The sequence below is a fragment of the Gallus gallus genome, chromosome 1 (assembly GCF_016699485.2).
Source record: "Gallus gallus isolate bGalGal1 chromosome 1, bGalGal1.mat.broiler.GRCg7b, whole genome shotgun sequence".
Classification (NCBI taxonomy): domain Eukaryota; kingdom Metazoa; phylum Chordata; class Aves; order Galliformes; family Phasianidae; genus Gallus; species Gallus gallus.
In genome coordinates, this window is record NC_052532.1 from 31,256,215 (window position 1) to 31,272,693 (window position 16,479).

Consider the following 16,479-nt stretch of genomic DNA (forward strand, 5'->3'; position numbering starts at 1 on the left):
CATAGTCTAAATTAGAATTAATGTACAGCAGCTTCCATTTAGTAGATGGAATTGTTCTGTCCTACTAACGTCACAATCTGTGAAAACAGAGGAACTTCCAGCAAGAGTATGCATGCCACAGGGGTAACTATATCTTCACACAGTTCTTCGGTTTTAAATAAAACTCCTTCCTCTGCCAGAAGGAAGAATGTTCTCATGCACGAAGTATGGAAGTAGGACAGAAAAGAAAATGAAATGTGGGGTGGAGACATCCTTTGTTTTTGTTATATGACTCCGTAGGATTGCTGTAGCATAACTGCAGGCTTGCATTCTGCTTTTGCACTGACAGTAGAGCTAATGCCATTAGGCTCACTTCAGACTTTTTTTCAGTCACTCCTTTGGATGAACAGATCCTGAAGAACAAAAATACTGCAAGGGTAATTTTTTCCCCTCAAGTCTTGATGTGTCATAATTTTCTTTCCAGTGATAATTTATGACAATACTGGTTAGCACAAGTGCTCAGAGAAAGCTGGGGAAAAAGAATTCTACATTTTCCAGAGTCTAATGCACTCAGTTATAGAACTGAGTTCCGTTTTTGTATCTGAAAAAACTATATTTAACCATTTGAGTACAGGTGTTGGGAAACACTTATCCAGGAGTGTGGCAGCATTTGCATCTACAGTTAATGTTCAGTTACAGATTCTGCTGGCAAAACAGAAGATGTTTCTTAGCAACTGGGAGATATGTGTAGCATTGCAAATGTTATTGCTGTTCTAGTTAAAAGACATCCAGAAGAAAAAAGCCATATAGAGATAGCCATGCAGCCTGGTTTAAAGGCTTCCTAGAGTTCAGTAATGTAAAACAATGACCTAATGTCGTATGGTACCATCATACTGTATTCTAACCTAATGGAGGATTAAAATTAAGACCAGAGTTAAGATTAAATACATTTATTAATAAAACAAACCCCACTAACTTTTTATACAGTCTCTCTCATTTCATAGGACTATCTATCAATTAAAAAACTTCATATGACTATCTGTTACTGTTTATCAGATCTCATTTTGTATAGATACAATATCTCAGTCACATTCCTCTGCTGTCATCTGTGCACACTGAGTACGAATAGACTGGAGGAGCAACATCAAATCTGAATAAATCTGTGCATGCCTTTGCAATCAAAGCCTATTGCCATTTCAGACCTATATCAAATACTATTCTCCCATTTCTACATAGCGATTAGATAGTTAGGATGGTGTAAATGCATACTTCATGTGTGGTTTGTTGCCCCTGTGAACTTCCCATAATGAACTAGTAAGACTGGTGTTGTTATTTAAAGACAAGTATGCTGTTCCTCCTCCCTTCTTCCTCCCCCCCTCCCTTTTTCTTTTTTTTTTTTTTGACTACACAGCATCCATTGTCAGTTGAGTTCCTGACATAAAAACAGAGCTAAAACAAGAAAAAAAAAAAAAAAAAAAAAAAAAAAAAAGGTTTGTCAGCTGTGGATGGTTCCTTGTGGTGCAGCTAAAATATTTTCATTACAGGAGCTCTTACAAAAGATTTCAGCTAACAAAACATGATTCTTAAGCTTAACTTACCTTTCTAACCACAAAAGAAAATCAGCTCTATATTACTGCTTCTATTCTATTCATTTTATTTCTATGTACTCACACAAAAAGGATGATTCCTGTGTTGGCCATGGCGTAGGACAGCCCTAGGATACCACTGCCCATGATGGCGTTGCTGAGGTTGAAGGAGGACATGCCAAAGGAAGCTCTGCCCCGATGCTGTAGGAAGCAAGAGCAGAGATGACTATTAGCTTGCATTTTACTGGGTGCAATAAGTTAACTGTTCTCACTACTGGTTTTCCCTTTATTTGCTCTCAATGTTTAGAGGTGGAGCCTTTTGAAGCCAACAGACTGCTGTGGTAAGGGAGCCACAGCTGGCCGTGTGTTGACCAACCTCAACAGAAACACATGTTGCTATCAGGTAGCTTTCCCAGTTACTGTCTTAACAAATGGATTATTTTCCTCCACATAGGATGTACTGCTTTTTCTGTGAAGCTAAAAATGTGTCAGGGGAGGCAGCAGGGGTTGAAAGGGAAGGAGATCTGTGTGGATCAAGCTGGGGAAAGAGAGGGGGAGATGATAAAAAATGTGAGGGAGTCACATCTGCCAGTGAGTGGGAAGGGATGGGGGGATATGACTCTCAATGTTAGCTTGCAATCACAAGGATTATTTTTTTCTTTAATCAGATGCATTTATTTGAACAATCCTAATAAAACATATAACATGGCCACTAATATAATCCCTTGCTTTGTCTTCAAATTTAAGATAACTGTGAATGAAGTTAAATGCTGAGCACAGGTACACATACAGCAAGCCCATTTGCACATGAAGTTGCCTAAGGAGCTGGAAGAGCACTTGTTTGTGTCACATTCAGCATTGCAGAATTGATCAGGAGTGTCCCTTTTTTAACACAATGCAACTGGGTGTAGATTTGTTTACATGAATGCTGGAAACAAGCATTAAAAATGCCAGGGCCCAGCTCTGCCTTAAATGGGAGAAACAAAGTTTCTGTGAACCAGAGCTCCTGTCAGAAATAGGCGTGTAGATCCACCCTGGGCTGGATATCTTGGGTGGAACGCCATGAGTGTTGTGCTGAGTGTGATCTGAGAAAATTTTTCTGATTGCTTGGGAAGAGAAGACCCAGTTTTAGTTGCAAGACAACAGGAGTTTGCTGCACTAACTTATAAAATGTTTGCATACTGTTCTAAAGCCCAGATGATGCTGATCAAGCTCCAGAGTAACTTTGTTTACTGAAACTTTTGGAAAATGATTCAGGTTAACAGGATTTAATTGTAATTAGACTTAAAAAATAATACAACTTACATATTCTTCATTATAGTCTTCCAATTTCTTTTTATCCAGATATCCATTTGTAAGGAACTTCTGACTTTCTGCATCGTCACTAGCAAATGGACTAAACACAAAGAAAAATAAGAAAACATCAGATAAGGCCTATGACACACATTATTATGTATGCCTTTTGTCATTAGGGGAGGAAAGCGCCCTGTGGCTGCCTTGCTGGAAATGGGTTCAGTGTGCTGGGAGCTGGAGGCTGATGGCTGGTTTTGAACATCTTATTGAGGCTGGTAGCACGATGGGTCCTGCTGTAGGTGCCTGAGCATCTCCCAGCAGGAACTGCTGCCTCTATCCCCTGCCCTGGCCAGAGCTGCCCCTGTTCCAGATGGTTGCAGCATGCAGGGAGCGTGCTTGGCTTGCACTGCCCTGTGTGGGTATTAGTTTTCACATTGATTTGCGTGGGTGGGAGCTGCCAAGATTGGGGTGGGGAGCCTGCAAAGGTCACTCCAGGTGGTTGTGGCGTTGGGTGCCCTGGGCTACCCCTGCTGTGCTGGGTGCTGTATCTGTAGAGCAGAGCAGGGAGGCTGAGGCTCAGGGGAGACACTAGCTAAGCAATCACACTAATTTAAGCATATTACCTAGGAAATGTTTTAAGTTCCAGATGCCATTAGTGAAGCTTGTTTATTGATTACTGCTTTTTAGCCAGAACAGATGAGTCTTCCCACTTAAACGCTTACCTCCTAATTGCAGCCTTTTCCGAGTCAATCAGCTCTGTGTAGTTGTCTTCGAGGCTTTCCCCGCTGTTGCTCTGCTCTTCCAGTTCAATGTTGACTTTTTGCTGCTCCATGAGATCCACGGAGTGGTCAGCGCTTTCCAACATACGGTCTCTTCTTCAGGGTAAACAGGACTGCGGTGCCTGCCCGTGGGTTCTCCCTACCATGGGGAGCTGCCAGAACACTCTGTTCTGCAAACAACACACAACAGGACTCATTAGAGTTTTCCTCAAATTAGATAAACGACTGTGAATCGTTGGGCTTGTGTTTGTTCTTTGTAAATAGCATTAGGAAAGGAGACTGTTGCAGACTGGGAAAATTCTGGGCAAGCATAATGTTCCTTTATATGCTGGCACTTGGCCCTTCTGTCTCCCTTGAAATGGAGAGCGTAGTGGCCAATAGACGCATCTGGCAAAATTACAAATCCAGGTGAAAGTAGTTACTGGAATTGCTGATTTTGCATTGCCAGAGGATGGCGATGCAAAGAGCTCACTGTTACAAGTGAAGAGTACATCAGGGTTTTGCAAACAAACACCGCTTCCAAATGTACACACTCAAGAGGAATTCTCAGTGTTTTGAATCATTTGTTGTAAGATGAATATCGTCACAGATTTAAATGCCTTGATGATTCGTCCCCTTCCCTGTGTTCTCTCTGTAAATATAGGCATCTCTGCATTATCGCTATTGTGATAATTAGGAGGTGCAGTTCTCATACAGCAGTTTCTGCTCTTCTGTGTCCAACCCTCACCTGCCCCGCAGCTGGGAGCTCTGGCTCACACAGGGTTATTACACAGATAAAAGTCTTATGATCTTCACTCTTATTAGAAAGAATCCTGCTTTTAAAAATGGTATGAATAAATGCTCAGCTCTCTTTGTGAATTTCTATATATTCTATAGGTCAATTTCAATATGGGTCAAGGGAAGCTGTGCAAACCAAAGTTACAAGGAGGACTTCACCTCTGGGATTTCAGCAGTCTCTTGTTACAGTCTGCAAACACACACTTACGTTCATCTGCTTATTCCCACATTCAGGAGGAAAACACTTTGCAAGAAACCTTCCAGTTTTACAACACTTTTGCCTTCCCAAAGATACTCCTTGAGGCATGTCATGTCAAGTCTCCATTTCTCAGCCCGGGAGACAACAGAGCAGGACAGGGAGGGAGCGAGCACAGATTGGGCAGCATTGCAGTCCCTGTCCCACCTGTGTCAGCCCTGCAGTCTCCTGGCCCTTCGCCTCTGCCTTGCAGGTGAGCACACCTGCTGGAGCCATTTCCTTTCTCATAAATACCAAATGCTAAGTACAGACAAACACTGCATAACAACAATATCAGAAAACACTGCTACTAATAATTTCCGCATCTGGTCCTTTGTAGCACTAAATCTGCAATTTCTCTCAGTTTTGCATTTGTGGATGTATAGTCTCTCTTGATGACCAGACCTTCATTATCACATGCTGTCCTTAAGAGCATCTGCAAATGCATCTGTAGTGGCAAAATGTTAGAGTGCATAGGCTTAAAATGCAAATGTAAACTTTAAATACCAGTCCTGGAGGCTAAAACTGACCCTGGGCCAGAAAATAAAGTCAGCTTCCTTACTTCTTACCAAAACCATCCACCCAGACCAGACAACCGAAAAGGAAAAGCAATATCAGAGTGCATTAGGAGGTTTCCTACCAGAGATCGCAGCTCTGTTTACTCCTTTCTGTTGCCACTCGGGGAGTGTGAGCGCGGGTGCGAGCAGCAGGCAGTGCAGCTGGCAGGCTCACATTCCTGCAACCTGGGGATTCTGCCCAGTCGGGGTATGAATAATGCCAGGAGAATAAATAGATTTAAAAAACCCAGAGCCCTCCCAGCTGCAGCTTCATTCACAAAACCTTCAAATACAGACCCTGTCCTGTCCGAGGAAGAGAGTTGTTCCACTTCCTGATGCTTATTTTGAGTTTAATGTCTAAAAACCAAACAGGCACGTCTGCTTGCACTTAGCCCTGTTCTGATAAAGGGCCAAATCTCTGCTCTGTGCGCTGCCTGCTGCTCGTCAGAGAAATGTCTTTTCCAGATGTGGCAGTCCAAAGCATACACATCTTCAAAGAGTTGGACATGGGAGAAGTAAGCAAAAAAAGTTGTTAAGAGTTGAGTTATGCAGAGGTTAGACTGAGGAGGAAATTCTGTACAGCACAGCAAACAGTTTGGAAGGGGGAAAAAAATTGACTAGAAGTACGTGTTACAGCATTAGAATCGTTTGGACATTGTCCTGTCAAACATTTACACAAGTGAATAATCTGACTTATGGGCGTCATCACAAGAGGCTGTGGAATTACTGCATAAAGCAGGAATTTTCCAGTGGAGCCACAAACCCTCAGATGGCAATGTTAGATCTATTGAGAGCACAGGGGCTTGCAGTTGTCACTTATTAGGGAGCAATTGGTAGAGATCCAGGGGTCTGTATGACCATGAGCTGAAAGTCATTGACATAAATGTGGGCAGGATGAGATCCACAGACCATACTTAGTGTTAGATTTCAATCCTGCTGCTACCTTCAAAATTAACAGCAACAAGGAGTGCCTTTTATCTTCAGCAGAACTTTGCAGAGCTGCCCTTTAGTTCATGGAAAACCATCTTATGACATGATTAGTGTTGCAAAAAGTCACAAAACTGAAGCATTTGGGAGGATGCTGAGGCCTATTGTACAAGCAGCATGTTCTCCTCATGTACTTAGAAGGGACAAGCAAAGCAAAGGGGACCACTGCCACCCCTCTGCATGACCACACAACTCTGGGCTGCTTCTGTACCTGTGAGATGTTATTTAGGAGCAGGGCATGCTAGTTGGCTATGTTGAGAAGAAAATCGTGGTAGCATAATGGTGGCTGAACCCCTGTAGACTGGTAGACTGGTGATTACTGCCGCTGGGTGATGGTCAGGGCCAGGCACAGGGCCTCATATCAGGGCATGGCCACCAAGGCCAGTTGGGCTTGCATCCTGCCAGAACATAACTCATCACATGAGGTGATCTTGATGTAAATCAAAGGTCATCTGCTTTAGCTCCTCTGAGACTTAATGCTTTCTGCTTAATAATTCTGAATTTGGCACCTGAGACACATTGGAAGAACCTAAACCCATCATAATCTACCCAGATTCCTCCTCCTACAGAGGAATTCTATAAGTTCAAAAGTAACTGAAAATATCTCCACTTCTTTTTCTTCCACTCAAAATTGATACATTTTCCCTTTAGGCTTTCCTGTAAAAAAAAATCCACTAGCTCTACAGTATTCCTTAAACTTGGCTTTATTCTTTCCCGTGTCGTTCTGCTGAACAGAAAGAAGTATGGCATTAAAATGGAAATACTGGTTGCAAAAGTGATCTGCCCACTATTAGAGAAAAGTTATTAATTCCTATACAGCTATTTTCCTGTTCAAGTACTGAGTACCGTTATTTGTTGCTTATTAAATAATGGTTTTCAGAAATTACTCAGAATTACTCAGTGAATTTATTTGGCATTTGATATCACGGTATTACTGATTTCCATCTGATCTGTAGTTAGAACATTCAGAGAATTGTTATCAATTACAAATAATGCCAGGCCACAGATATAACTAATAACATTTTTGAAGGTTTTGCAGTAGCAAGATTTGTAAGCTCCACCACGGTATCTGAGTTAGCAGGCTTTGCCAGATTCCTCATCTTCCTGACAGTGAGCTTACAATATTATTGTCTGCATAGCTATTTCAAAATCAAATGTGTTATCACTGTGAAATAAACAATTAAAATGCAAAGTCTACTTCCACAAATTCATTTATTTTCTAGAATGTTAGCCAAGTAAATCAGGAGCCTTGAAGTTAGGCAAGGGGTCCAAAGGAAAGCAAGCAGTTCTTAATTGTCTGGTCAATTTTAGACACCTCCTGCTACTTCTGTGGTTGTTTACATTTTGTTCTTCTGTTAAAAAAAAAAAAAAAAGAAAAAAAAGAAAAAAAAGAAAAAGAAAAAAAGAAAAAAAGAAAAAGAAAAAAAGTAGGGCTATGTTTCATTTTGGAAGAAACACCACAAATACTCGCCAACATAAATCACCATGTCAGTAAATCTTAAGGAGCTCATCTTTCATCTTTCACTTAAATTTACAGATTAATTGATTGCATTTCTCATTTGTAATTTTGGAAGGTGTGGACGACATCTAAAATGAATTGATCATACATTATAGAAAAAAATGTTTTAGGTTTACCTGTGAGCTGAGCTGGTTCTCTTGCTTGCTAAGCGGGTTCTATCTTTTAGGATTTGCACCTGTGTTGAAAAGTTTTCCTGTGTGCAACCCACAGCAATTGGACAGTGCTTTAAAGACAAATGGGAGTGTATCAGATGAGCCAATCAACAGCAGCTACACCCCAACAACTCCCTTTGACAAACTTGCGTCAGCTTTTTTTAAAAAAAAATGGTTAAAAAAAAAAAATCAGTGAATCAGTTTATTGGAGCACACTGAGGGCAAACATCTCCCTTCCACAGCTATTTGCTCTCAGAGCTCAGCGCTGTTACAAAACGTGTATCTGCAGAATGCTTCACCCAGGCTTGATCGTGCTTTCATTTGATAATCTTGAGTTTTGAGTGACCCACGCGCATTAAACTCGCAGTAGCACAGAACTGATAAACCTTGAAAATGGCATCTGGGAGAAGTAACTCAGGGCTCCCACACGGCTCTTATCTCTGTGGTTCAGAGACACATGTCGAGATGGCCGCGACGTGTGCACGGCAGGGCTGGGTCGGAAGTGTGTGACTGCAACCAGGTGCCTGACCTGTGCCTTAGTTTCCCAGCTGAAATATTTACTGTAATAGCAATTGCAGAGACATATGCCAAGTGTTATTCATTTAACTGCAATATAGACATGCGGAGTAGTAATTTCACTGTCTGCGATGAGTCTTTTCTATTTCAGAATTCACTACCTTTTATCCAATTACATAATGGCCATAATTAAAAAAACAAACGAACAAAAACCCACCTCTCTTCTTCCTTACCTCCTTTTCTCCCTTCCATGTAGGCTCTGTGATAAAGCCCTCAGACTGACACCACTGGGAAGGAGAGAAGGCCGGGATGACATTGAGTCTCTGTGGAGCAGATCATGTTAGCTCTGGCGGGGTGACAGTCTGGAGGGACTGGCACTTCCGTCTGGGCACTTCTCCATGCTGTGTTTCTCCCTGAGCCAGTGCTGATTTGTTGGAAACACAGCTGCCCTGCACCTCAGTGGGTACCTTCTGGGTGTCTTTTCCTGGGTACCACCATCCCCGTGAAGCATGGAGGAGCAGGACTCTTTCCAGCTTGCTGCCACTGCTGGCCATGGTGTGTTGTTTCATGTTCTCCCCTCCAAAAAAATTTGACTACTGATATAGCCTCAGACAAATAGTTTAACAAAAATAATCTGTGTCTCCTCCAGTTCTACATTCCCATGAAAATGCGATTGCTTACGAGGGCTATCAGACCACAAGATGCCAAAAGCAGATATTAGAAGGTGAATGGTTTACAGCCAGAGGTCCTATCTTGCCTAAAACCTGTGTGCACAGTTGGAAAAATGGGCCAAATTCTGGACTTTAACTTGCTGAGCGGCCTTTGAGTCTCAAAGCTGCCTGTACTTTCCATTGCAACAACTGGCCTAACAAAGAAAACACGCTTTCCCTCTGAAGCATGTGGCATAGAAGGTGTTCTTAATGAATTAAAGCAGTTCTTAGATGCCTGAAAACTCATGATTGGACACCAATGTATTGATACCTTTGTCACAATGAGTGGGGCTGTGAGGGGGGCTGGGGGTCTCTGCCTTTGTGCCTGTTTGCTTTGCATACTTGACAGGGGTGTGAGTACAGACAGTTTTCTCCGCATGCTGTTGCTCATGTGAGTGCGTCATGCAATGACAAGGGAGAGAAAAACATTTCTTTGAACAAATGAAAATAAGATTGCAAACCATAAAGCAAACAGCAGGGAGATTTGGGGACAGATGTACTAACAAATCATCAGCAGCTGTGAAAATTACTTTGGATACATTTTTTGAATCTGATTAAAAAAAATAATAATCAAGACTAGAGTTCGTTTCCTTTTCAAATACAGCATATATCAGTTCTTCACTACCTCTGTCTTAACACCCACTTGTGTGGCAGTTCCCTCTGTAGCCACATCAGGGTGCATGGATAGACGTGGAGGGATGGAGCTATCAAGTCAGATGGTGCACAGGAGTGCCCCTGCTGCAGCACCTGATGCCCCAAAGATGCCAGGCACCATAGGCCCTAGGGAAGGTAGGACTGGAACAAACCATCATCCTGGTTGTCAGCAGTTTTTGTCTGCAGAGCTGCTTGTGTTAACATGGAACTTCTTGACATTGACAGTTCTTTTTGCCTATTCCTAACTAGGAAATACCAATTAACTTTTGCTGGGAAAGGCTTCTCTCAGCAGAGCAAATGTTGATGTCCAGTCTTCATCCAGAAAGTAGACACATTGCAACCCATAGGTCTGCAGAGTCCTTTCTATCATGTCACCAATGGGGATGCATTTCATAGAATTATAGAATCATCAAATGGCTTGGGTTGGAAGGGACCTCAAGGATCATCAAGCTCCAACCCCTCTGCCGCAGGCAGGGCCACCAACCTCCACACTTAATACTAGAGCAGGCTGCCAACGGCCCCATCCAACCTGGCCTTGAACACCTGCAGGGACAGGGTCCACAGGTTATCCACAGAGTCTCTGGGGCCCTGGAGTGTGTCCTAAGAACAGCATTGAAGCTGGTGAGGGGTCTGGAGCACAAGTCTTATGACAAATGTCTGAGGGAACTGGGATTGTTTTGATTAGAGAAGAGGACGCTCAGGGATGACCTTATTGCTCTCTACAACTACCTGAAAGGAGGTTGTGGTGAGCTGGGGGTCAGCCCCTGCTCCCACATAACTAGCAATAGGGCTAGAGACAATGGCCTCAAGTTGTGCCAGGGGAGATTCAGGCTAAATGTTAGGAAAAATTTCTTCTCCAAAAGAGTGTTTAGGTGTTGGAGTGGGCTGCCCGGGGCGGTGGTAATATCACTGTCCCTGGACGTGTTCAAGAAACTCTTAGATGTTGTACTGAGGGACGCAGTTTTGTGTGGAAATATTGGTGGTAGATGGACAATTGGACTGGATCTTGGATGTCTTTTCCAACCTTAATGATTCTATAGGACAAAGTTTTTTATAGGCAGATAATGCAAATTGCTCAGGGTTGCTGCAAAGTTGCAGTCACTGAAGGTTTTCAAGATTTTGCAAGGAAAAGCCATCTCTGAGTTGACCTGGTGTTTGTGACAGCCCTGCTTTATGGAGGCATCTGGACCAGCTGTCCTCCACAGGTTTCTTCCAGCTGACATTGTAATAAGTCTGAGAAGTTGTGTAAGAAAACAAGCAGAAATGTAAAGATGTTGAAGATACCTTCAGTACTACTGATGGTGGTAGTGTGATTAAGTGTGGCATGGCCAGAAATTAGGCAAACAATGTACCATGCATCACAAGCAGGTTAAAAAAGGAAAGACTTAGGAACTCAATAGTCTGTGGATTACTTGAGGAGATTTTCTGGATAAAGTATTAAAAGTTTTGGCATAAGATGTCTTTTCATCTTCACACATACACTAAACACACAGCCACCCATACACAGATGAAAGTGTTCTTTTAAAATATCAGTATTCACAAATGTTGCAAAACAAAACAGGATAGCTGGCAAATGCATGGATTTTTTTTTTTTTTTTTGGAATCAGAATTACTAGCATGTTCTGAAAAAAGGTTGCAATGTCCTATTTTTCACTTCCAAACACATAATTTCTTCTTATCCCCAAGTTTAACCCAATCTCTATGGTATCAATGAGCTTTACAGGACAAATATGAAAGCTGCATTCGCAACTGCCTGAGGTATACTGAGGAACAGTTAAAATAGACTGTTTAATCAAACTTGAGTGATTCATTTTAATAAATAGAATTTCAGAATGATGGCTATAATTTATAATTTATTAATTGGTTTATTATTGTTCTTTGTGACAATGTGCTCATCACATTCAATGTGACTATGGGTGGCACAGAATATTTAGTCTGGGACATTACCACATCTCCCTGTTGTAATGATTCCTGCCAATGCAGAGTGCAAGTATTTATCAATATCCAATATTTTTAAGCAGAAGATAAAGAGGGAGAGATTCCAGACACTTTTGTCCCCTGACAAAAGGCACTTCACTACAATGGTTGACCAAGGACAAAAATCGTCTTAAGGTATGTATAACCACAATGGAGGGAGACAGGAACATCTCAGACAATGATCCAGCCCACCTAGAAGGGGCTTATGGTCACAAGCCAGTGTGATACCTGATTGATATACTTCAGTCAAGTGCTTAAAGGTTGATGGTATGAGTATGAGCTTTGGGCAGGACACAGATATTACTTACACTATATAAATGGGGGTCTGACCATGCAAAACTTGTCTTGACTTCTTTCTATTTGAATGATACCAGGAATATACAAAGATATCCTCTCTAATTTTTTTGCCCCAGGTTTTCTTGTTGTTCCACACCCTCACAAAAATGATGACTTCAGTGGTGTCAGTCCCCCCTCCATTATTTTCAGAGCATATTTGGGAACATCTTGCACTGTCTGTACAATTATTATTGGCTTTGCGCCTTATCTGAGTGAAGACAGGGGCTACCTACAGATTTTCACTGCATGCTTGTGACTATTGTTTGCTCTGAAGGTGTCCATGTGTGCTAGAAAGAACATATTGTCCATGCTCTGCATGGAGAGAGAGCAAACAACGCTGCAGAGCAGAGGAATGATAAATTCACTTAGTGAATAGCCACTGCTGGATACTATCATGATTTTGTGTGTTTTTTAAATACAGTATCTCACTGAGAAATTTTTCAGCGTAAGATCCAAATGGCCTATCCCCTTGCCATACTGGTATATTTAAAAAGTGTTAGCATCTTGATCTATCTACTATGTATTGCAATTTCTCTCTTTGCACTGTGCCATTTACTTAGCATAAAGAATTGTCTTTTAAGGTACCTGACAGAATGCCTGTGCTTTCTCATAGTGGCTGCCACATTATACTTAGTTTGATATTTTGGTCTTTGTGCTCATTTAAGGTGCCTAATTTTTCAGCTGCTGCAATGACCTCTGCATCCTGAAGTCTTCGCCATAAGCAACCCAGCTCAGGTATGACCTGCTCGAATTCTTCATTCAGGCAGTCCCTGGTCCAAGGGGCCCTTCAGATCTGAGCTGGCCTGATTCCTGCCCCCTCTTCTCTGGGTCCCGAAAGGATTTATCCCATTGCATGAGGAGAGGTGTCCACTATGACTTGTGTCCATAGTTCTCTACCATGAGGTAAACATACTTTCAGCCACACGGGATTGTGGAGAGCTCGTCATTTTTCATTTAACAGCAAATACATACATGCAGTTTTGCTTGTGTTGACTCATCCAGGGAAACCTACATTTGTTTGATAGTGTAAAGCTTTCAAATGCCTCTATATGTGCCAGCATGGTGTGCTAGGGCAGGAGAGCTGGCCACCACCACTCCTCAACTCAGGATCACAGGCTGAAGGGCAGGAAGAGTTCTCATGAAGCTGTTTGGGTTGTATTAGCTAGATTGCAGCCAGCAGGTCAAGGAAAGAGAAGAGATTATTCTGTTTTATCTGGAGCTTTTGAAAATATGTCTCAGTTTTGGGCCTCCCAGCTCAAGAAGGATGTTGGCAAACTGGAAGGAAGTATACCAGGATGGTGGTGGACTGCAAGGCCTGTAAAGAGAGGATGAAGGAACTAAGCTTGTTCAGCTTGAAGAAGTCTATATTATTCCCGTCTACAGCCACTTCACAGGGATATGGGTAAGACACAGTCAGGCTGTCCCCGGAGTCAGAAAGGCACTAACACAGAAAGTTTATAGTAGGATTAACAATATGTGGGTCGTTTCTGACTGTGACCTCAAGCATATGCTATAGCTCCCATGGTGAGGTAAGGAAAAGAGGCAGGCAAAGGGATAGGGCACAATTTTTATCAGATCAGTGACTGAGCTGGAAAAAAAATGATAAAGTCCATTCTATCAGGCATTTGTCTAGTCTTTCTTTGAACGTGTTTGTGTTTACTACAATTTAGCTGCTTGTGTTTCAGTAGTTGTAACATCAGGACTCAGCAAGCTTTATAAAACATGAAAAAAAGCCACCAATAACTTAGTTTCAACAGGCATATTTAGGGTCCTATGACTAGATTCCTTTTTATTAAAACAACAACATATTCATTAAATTAGATGAAATTAAAATCAGTTCATGAAAACAATCAGAATTTCCTTTTATTAGCAGACTCTGCAGGAGAGCAATATGGTTATTTGTACTGTCTGAGCAGCATGTAACATTTTGCACAACTTAATGATATTATTTACACCCTGAAAGCAGTCAACTCTTTAGAATAAATCAGGATGGGATATCACTCTTAAAAAAGGTTATATTTACATAGGTCACTTCAAAAGTAATGCCTGCTATTTATTTCTATGGAAAATACCGCCTGTGTATCTGCCCAAAACAAAACATGCAGACAAATTCTCATCACTTCAGAATAAGATGTCTCTATGTCCTTCATGGGTCCAATCCACCTGCAAAACAAATAATGTAGTGCATCCTTTTCACTTGAACATGGTAGAGATAAGTATCTCCAAGGCTAAGCTGCAAAGTAGCGTACAGGTCCTCAAGGAAAATTGGCTGTCATTTATCCACTGCTATTTAATGAGTGAGACATAGTAAAGACAAATTAAAAAGATCAGAATATAAAAAGGGTTAAAGAGATCAGGAACATACTCTGTATGAAACATTTCGGTTTTTACTTTTTTTCTGTTGAAACTTCATATCCAGAAAAGCTTTGTCTCTGTCAGTACCACATGCTTCTATTGATAGTGTTCCTTACCCCAAGGTAGTCACTTTTTGTAATGCTTTATTAGTTTATATAAAAAACAATAAATAAAATCACCAGATGACTTACAACAATGATTCATGTTATTGTTATTGCTCATTATTATCATTTGTCATGTGAGACAATGCCTGGCTTTGCATTTTTCCTCCTTTAAAAAGAGAAATCTGGCTCAGTTCTGAAGACTCCTAACTGTTTATTATACCAGCTGAAAGATGTTTATTCCATTGTCATGTTTTCATATCCCTCCTGCTACCTTGTGAAGAACATACTTTTGCTCTGACCTAACTGTGAAAATTCTGCAAGGTTTTGCTCTCTCTGATCAAGCCATCGATCCAGTGGGTTCAGCAGCATCATATGATGGCACTCAGTAACTGACTCAGCAGATTGTCCCCTACCTTTTAGTACTGCACCTAATCATGAGAGGCTCTGCATGGGGAAGGCTTCATTCCAACTTCCTGCTCTAATTCATGAGATTTCCTGAGTTTTGAGCTCTATTATTTACTAAAAAAAATGAATTAGAAATAGTCATATATTGCCTATCTTTATAGTTGTTAGTGCAGTAGCATTTGATCAAGGGGAGAAGTTGTAGGAGACATATGCAGTAGCTAAAAATAACAATGATAGAGTTAACAGTAATGACAACCCTATTTTCATATTGCAACTGCAGTGAATATGTGCAGAACCTTGGCTGAGAGGCTTACCAGGCACTTAAGTGAGCCTTTTGGACTCCTGAGCCTCACTGACTCCACAGCTTGATGGCAAGAACGTTGCCAAGTGTCTTTCTGAATACAAGTAGAAATCAAAGAAAGTCACCTTATGGGAACTCAAGAACAGATGATGCTCCGTGACTGTGGTCTGTACCTGAAAGCCTAACAAGCTCTGCCTTCTGTACCCAGCATCTGGAGATATGCTTATTTCCTCCTGAGTTCTGCATCATGGTCTGACAAATTGCATTGCCTTCTCATACCAATCTTGTGCTGTCAGGATTGTCTATGACTCGATAACCAGTGGGATGTAGTTAAAAATACACTTCAGATTCGTTGTGGCATGAAAACCACTCAGATAGTCTGCCTCGCTTTGCAGTGATGTCAATATTTATTGCCACTGTCACAGACCCAGGAAGGTTACACAGAGTTGGTGAGGATGTTGCACTTGTGGTTCATGTAGGGTTATATAAAACACTCTCCTTTTGCTTTTGAGTATAAGTGAAATTGCATCATAACTGGTGCCAGCAAGTCGGGTTTTTCAATCACTCAAAACACTGTTGGGAAAGGAAGGGAACTGGTGACAAACATGTCTGATCACCTGCTTCCTGCTCCACAGACCCTGCTGGGTATGATCCTCAGAGGGGCCATTCTAATGCTGTAGTCTTACAGCTCCTTTGAGCCAACATAGGCAAATGCTGATGCTAAAAGAGGCAGTGCCAACCTCCCACAGACCCAATCACTGTTTTCATGTTCTTTGTTTCCCCAGGGACTGCAAATAGCCGTAAATACATATGAGAGGAAAAAATAGTATATTTTTAACCCATCACATAGCCCTGTTCCCTCTCATTATGCGACTGCACAAACATCTGGAAGAAGGGAGGGAGAAATGCCAGGGGCAGTAAGTAGGCACAGGTGAAGACTGAAAGGTAAGCCAGCACTGCTTGTTCCAGTTTAAACTGATTGTAGAACTCATGAGTAACTTAGAGCCCTTGTATCATCTTCTCTCAGGGTAGTTGTGTGAAAGCATGAGGCAGATGTCCCTGGTTCATTACACCCATGTTAGGCAGAAAGGATGAAACCAAATTTCAGCCTCCAGAATAATGCTGTCAGAAATGCTTAGGCTAGTCTAAACATAGCTGACATACCCTTCACTTGCCAAGTGCTTCACATTATCTATGATGTCTAAAATCAAGTACTGATAATTTCAAATGAAACGTAACCTTGCCAGGTTGCTTTTA

At 41.7% G+C, this 16,479-nt stretch overlaps 1 protein-coding gene across 7 annotated transcripts in view; it reads right to left on the minus strand.

The window, feature by feature from the left end:
- SLC38A4 (solute carrier family 38 member 4) overlaps positions 1–16,479 on the minus strand; it is a 32,268-nt gene that overhangs the window by 13,919 nt on the left and 1,870 nt on the right. For 3 of the 7 annotated variants that reach the window (XM_046937954.1, NM_001199549.2, XM_025147782.3), the window contains exons 1-4: positions 7,829–7,913; positions 3,581–3,807; positions 2,871–2,961; positions 1,651–1,766 (exon numbers count right to left, since the gene is read on the minus strand). In XM_046937954.1, coding sequence (XP_046793910.1) covers positions 1,651–1,766; positions 2,871–2,961; positions 3,581–3,723 — 350 coding nt within the window. In that variant the 5' untranslated portion in view covers positions 3,724–3,807; positions 7,829–7,913. Of the gene's footprint in view, positions 1–1,650; positions 1,767–2,870; positions 2,962–3,580; positions 3,808–5,289; positions 7,914–16,479 lie in introns of those variants that run through there. The other 4 variants (XM_040695455.2, XM_015281346.4, XM_046937951.1 and 1 more) reach the window with 4 other exon arrangements.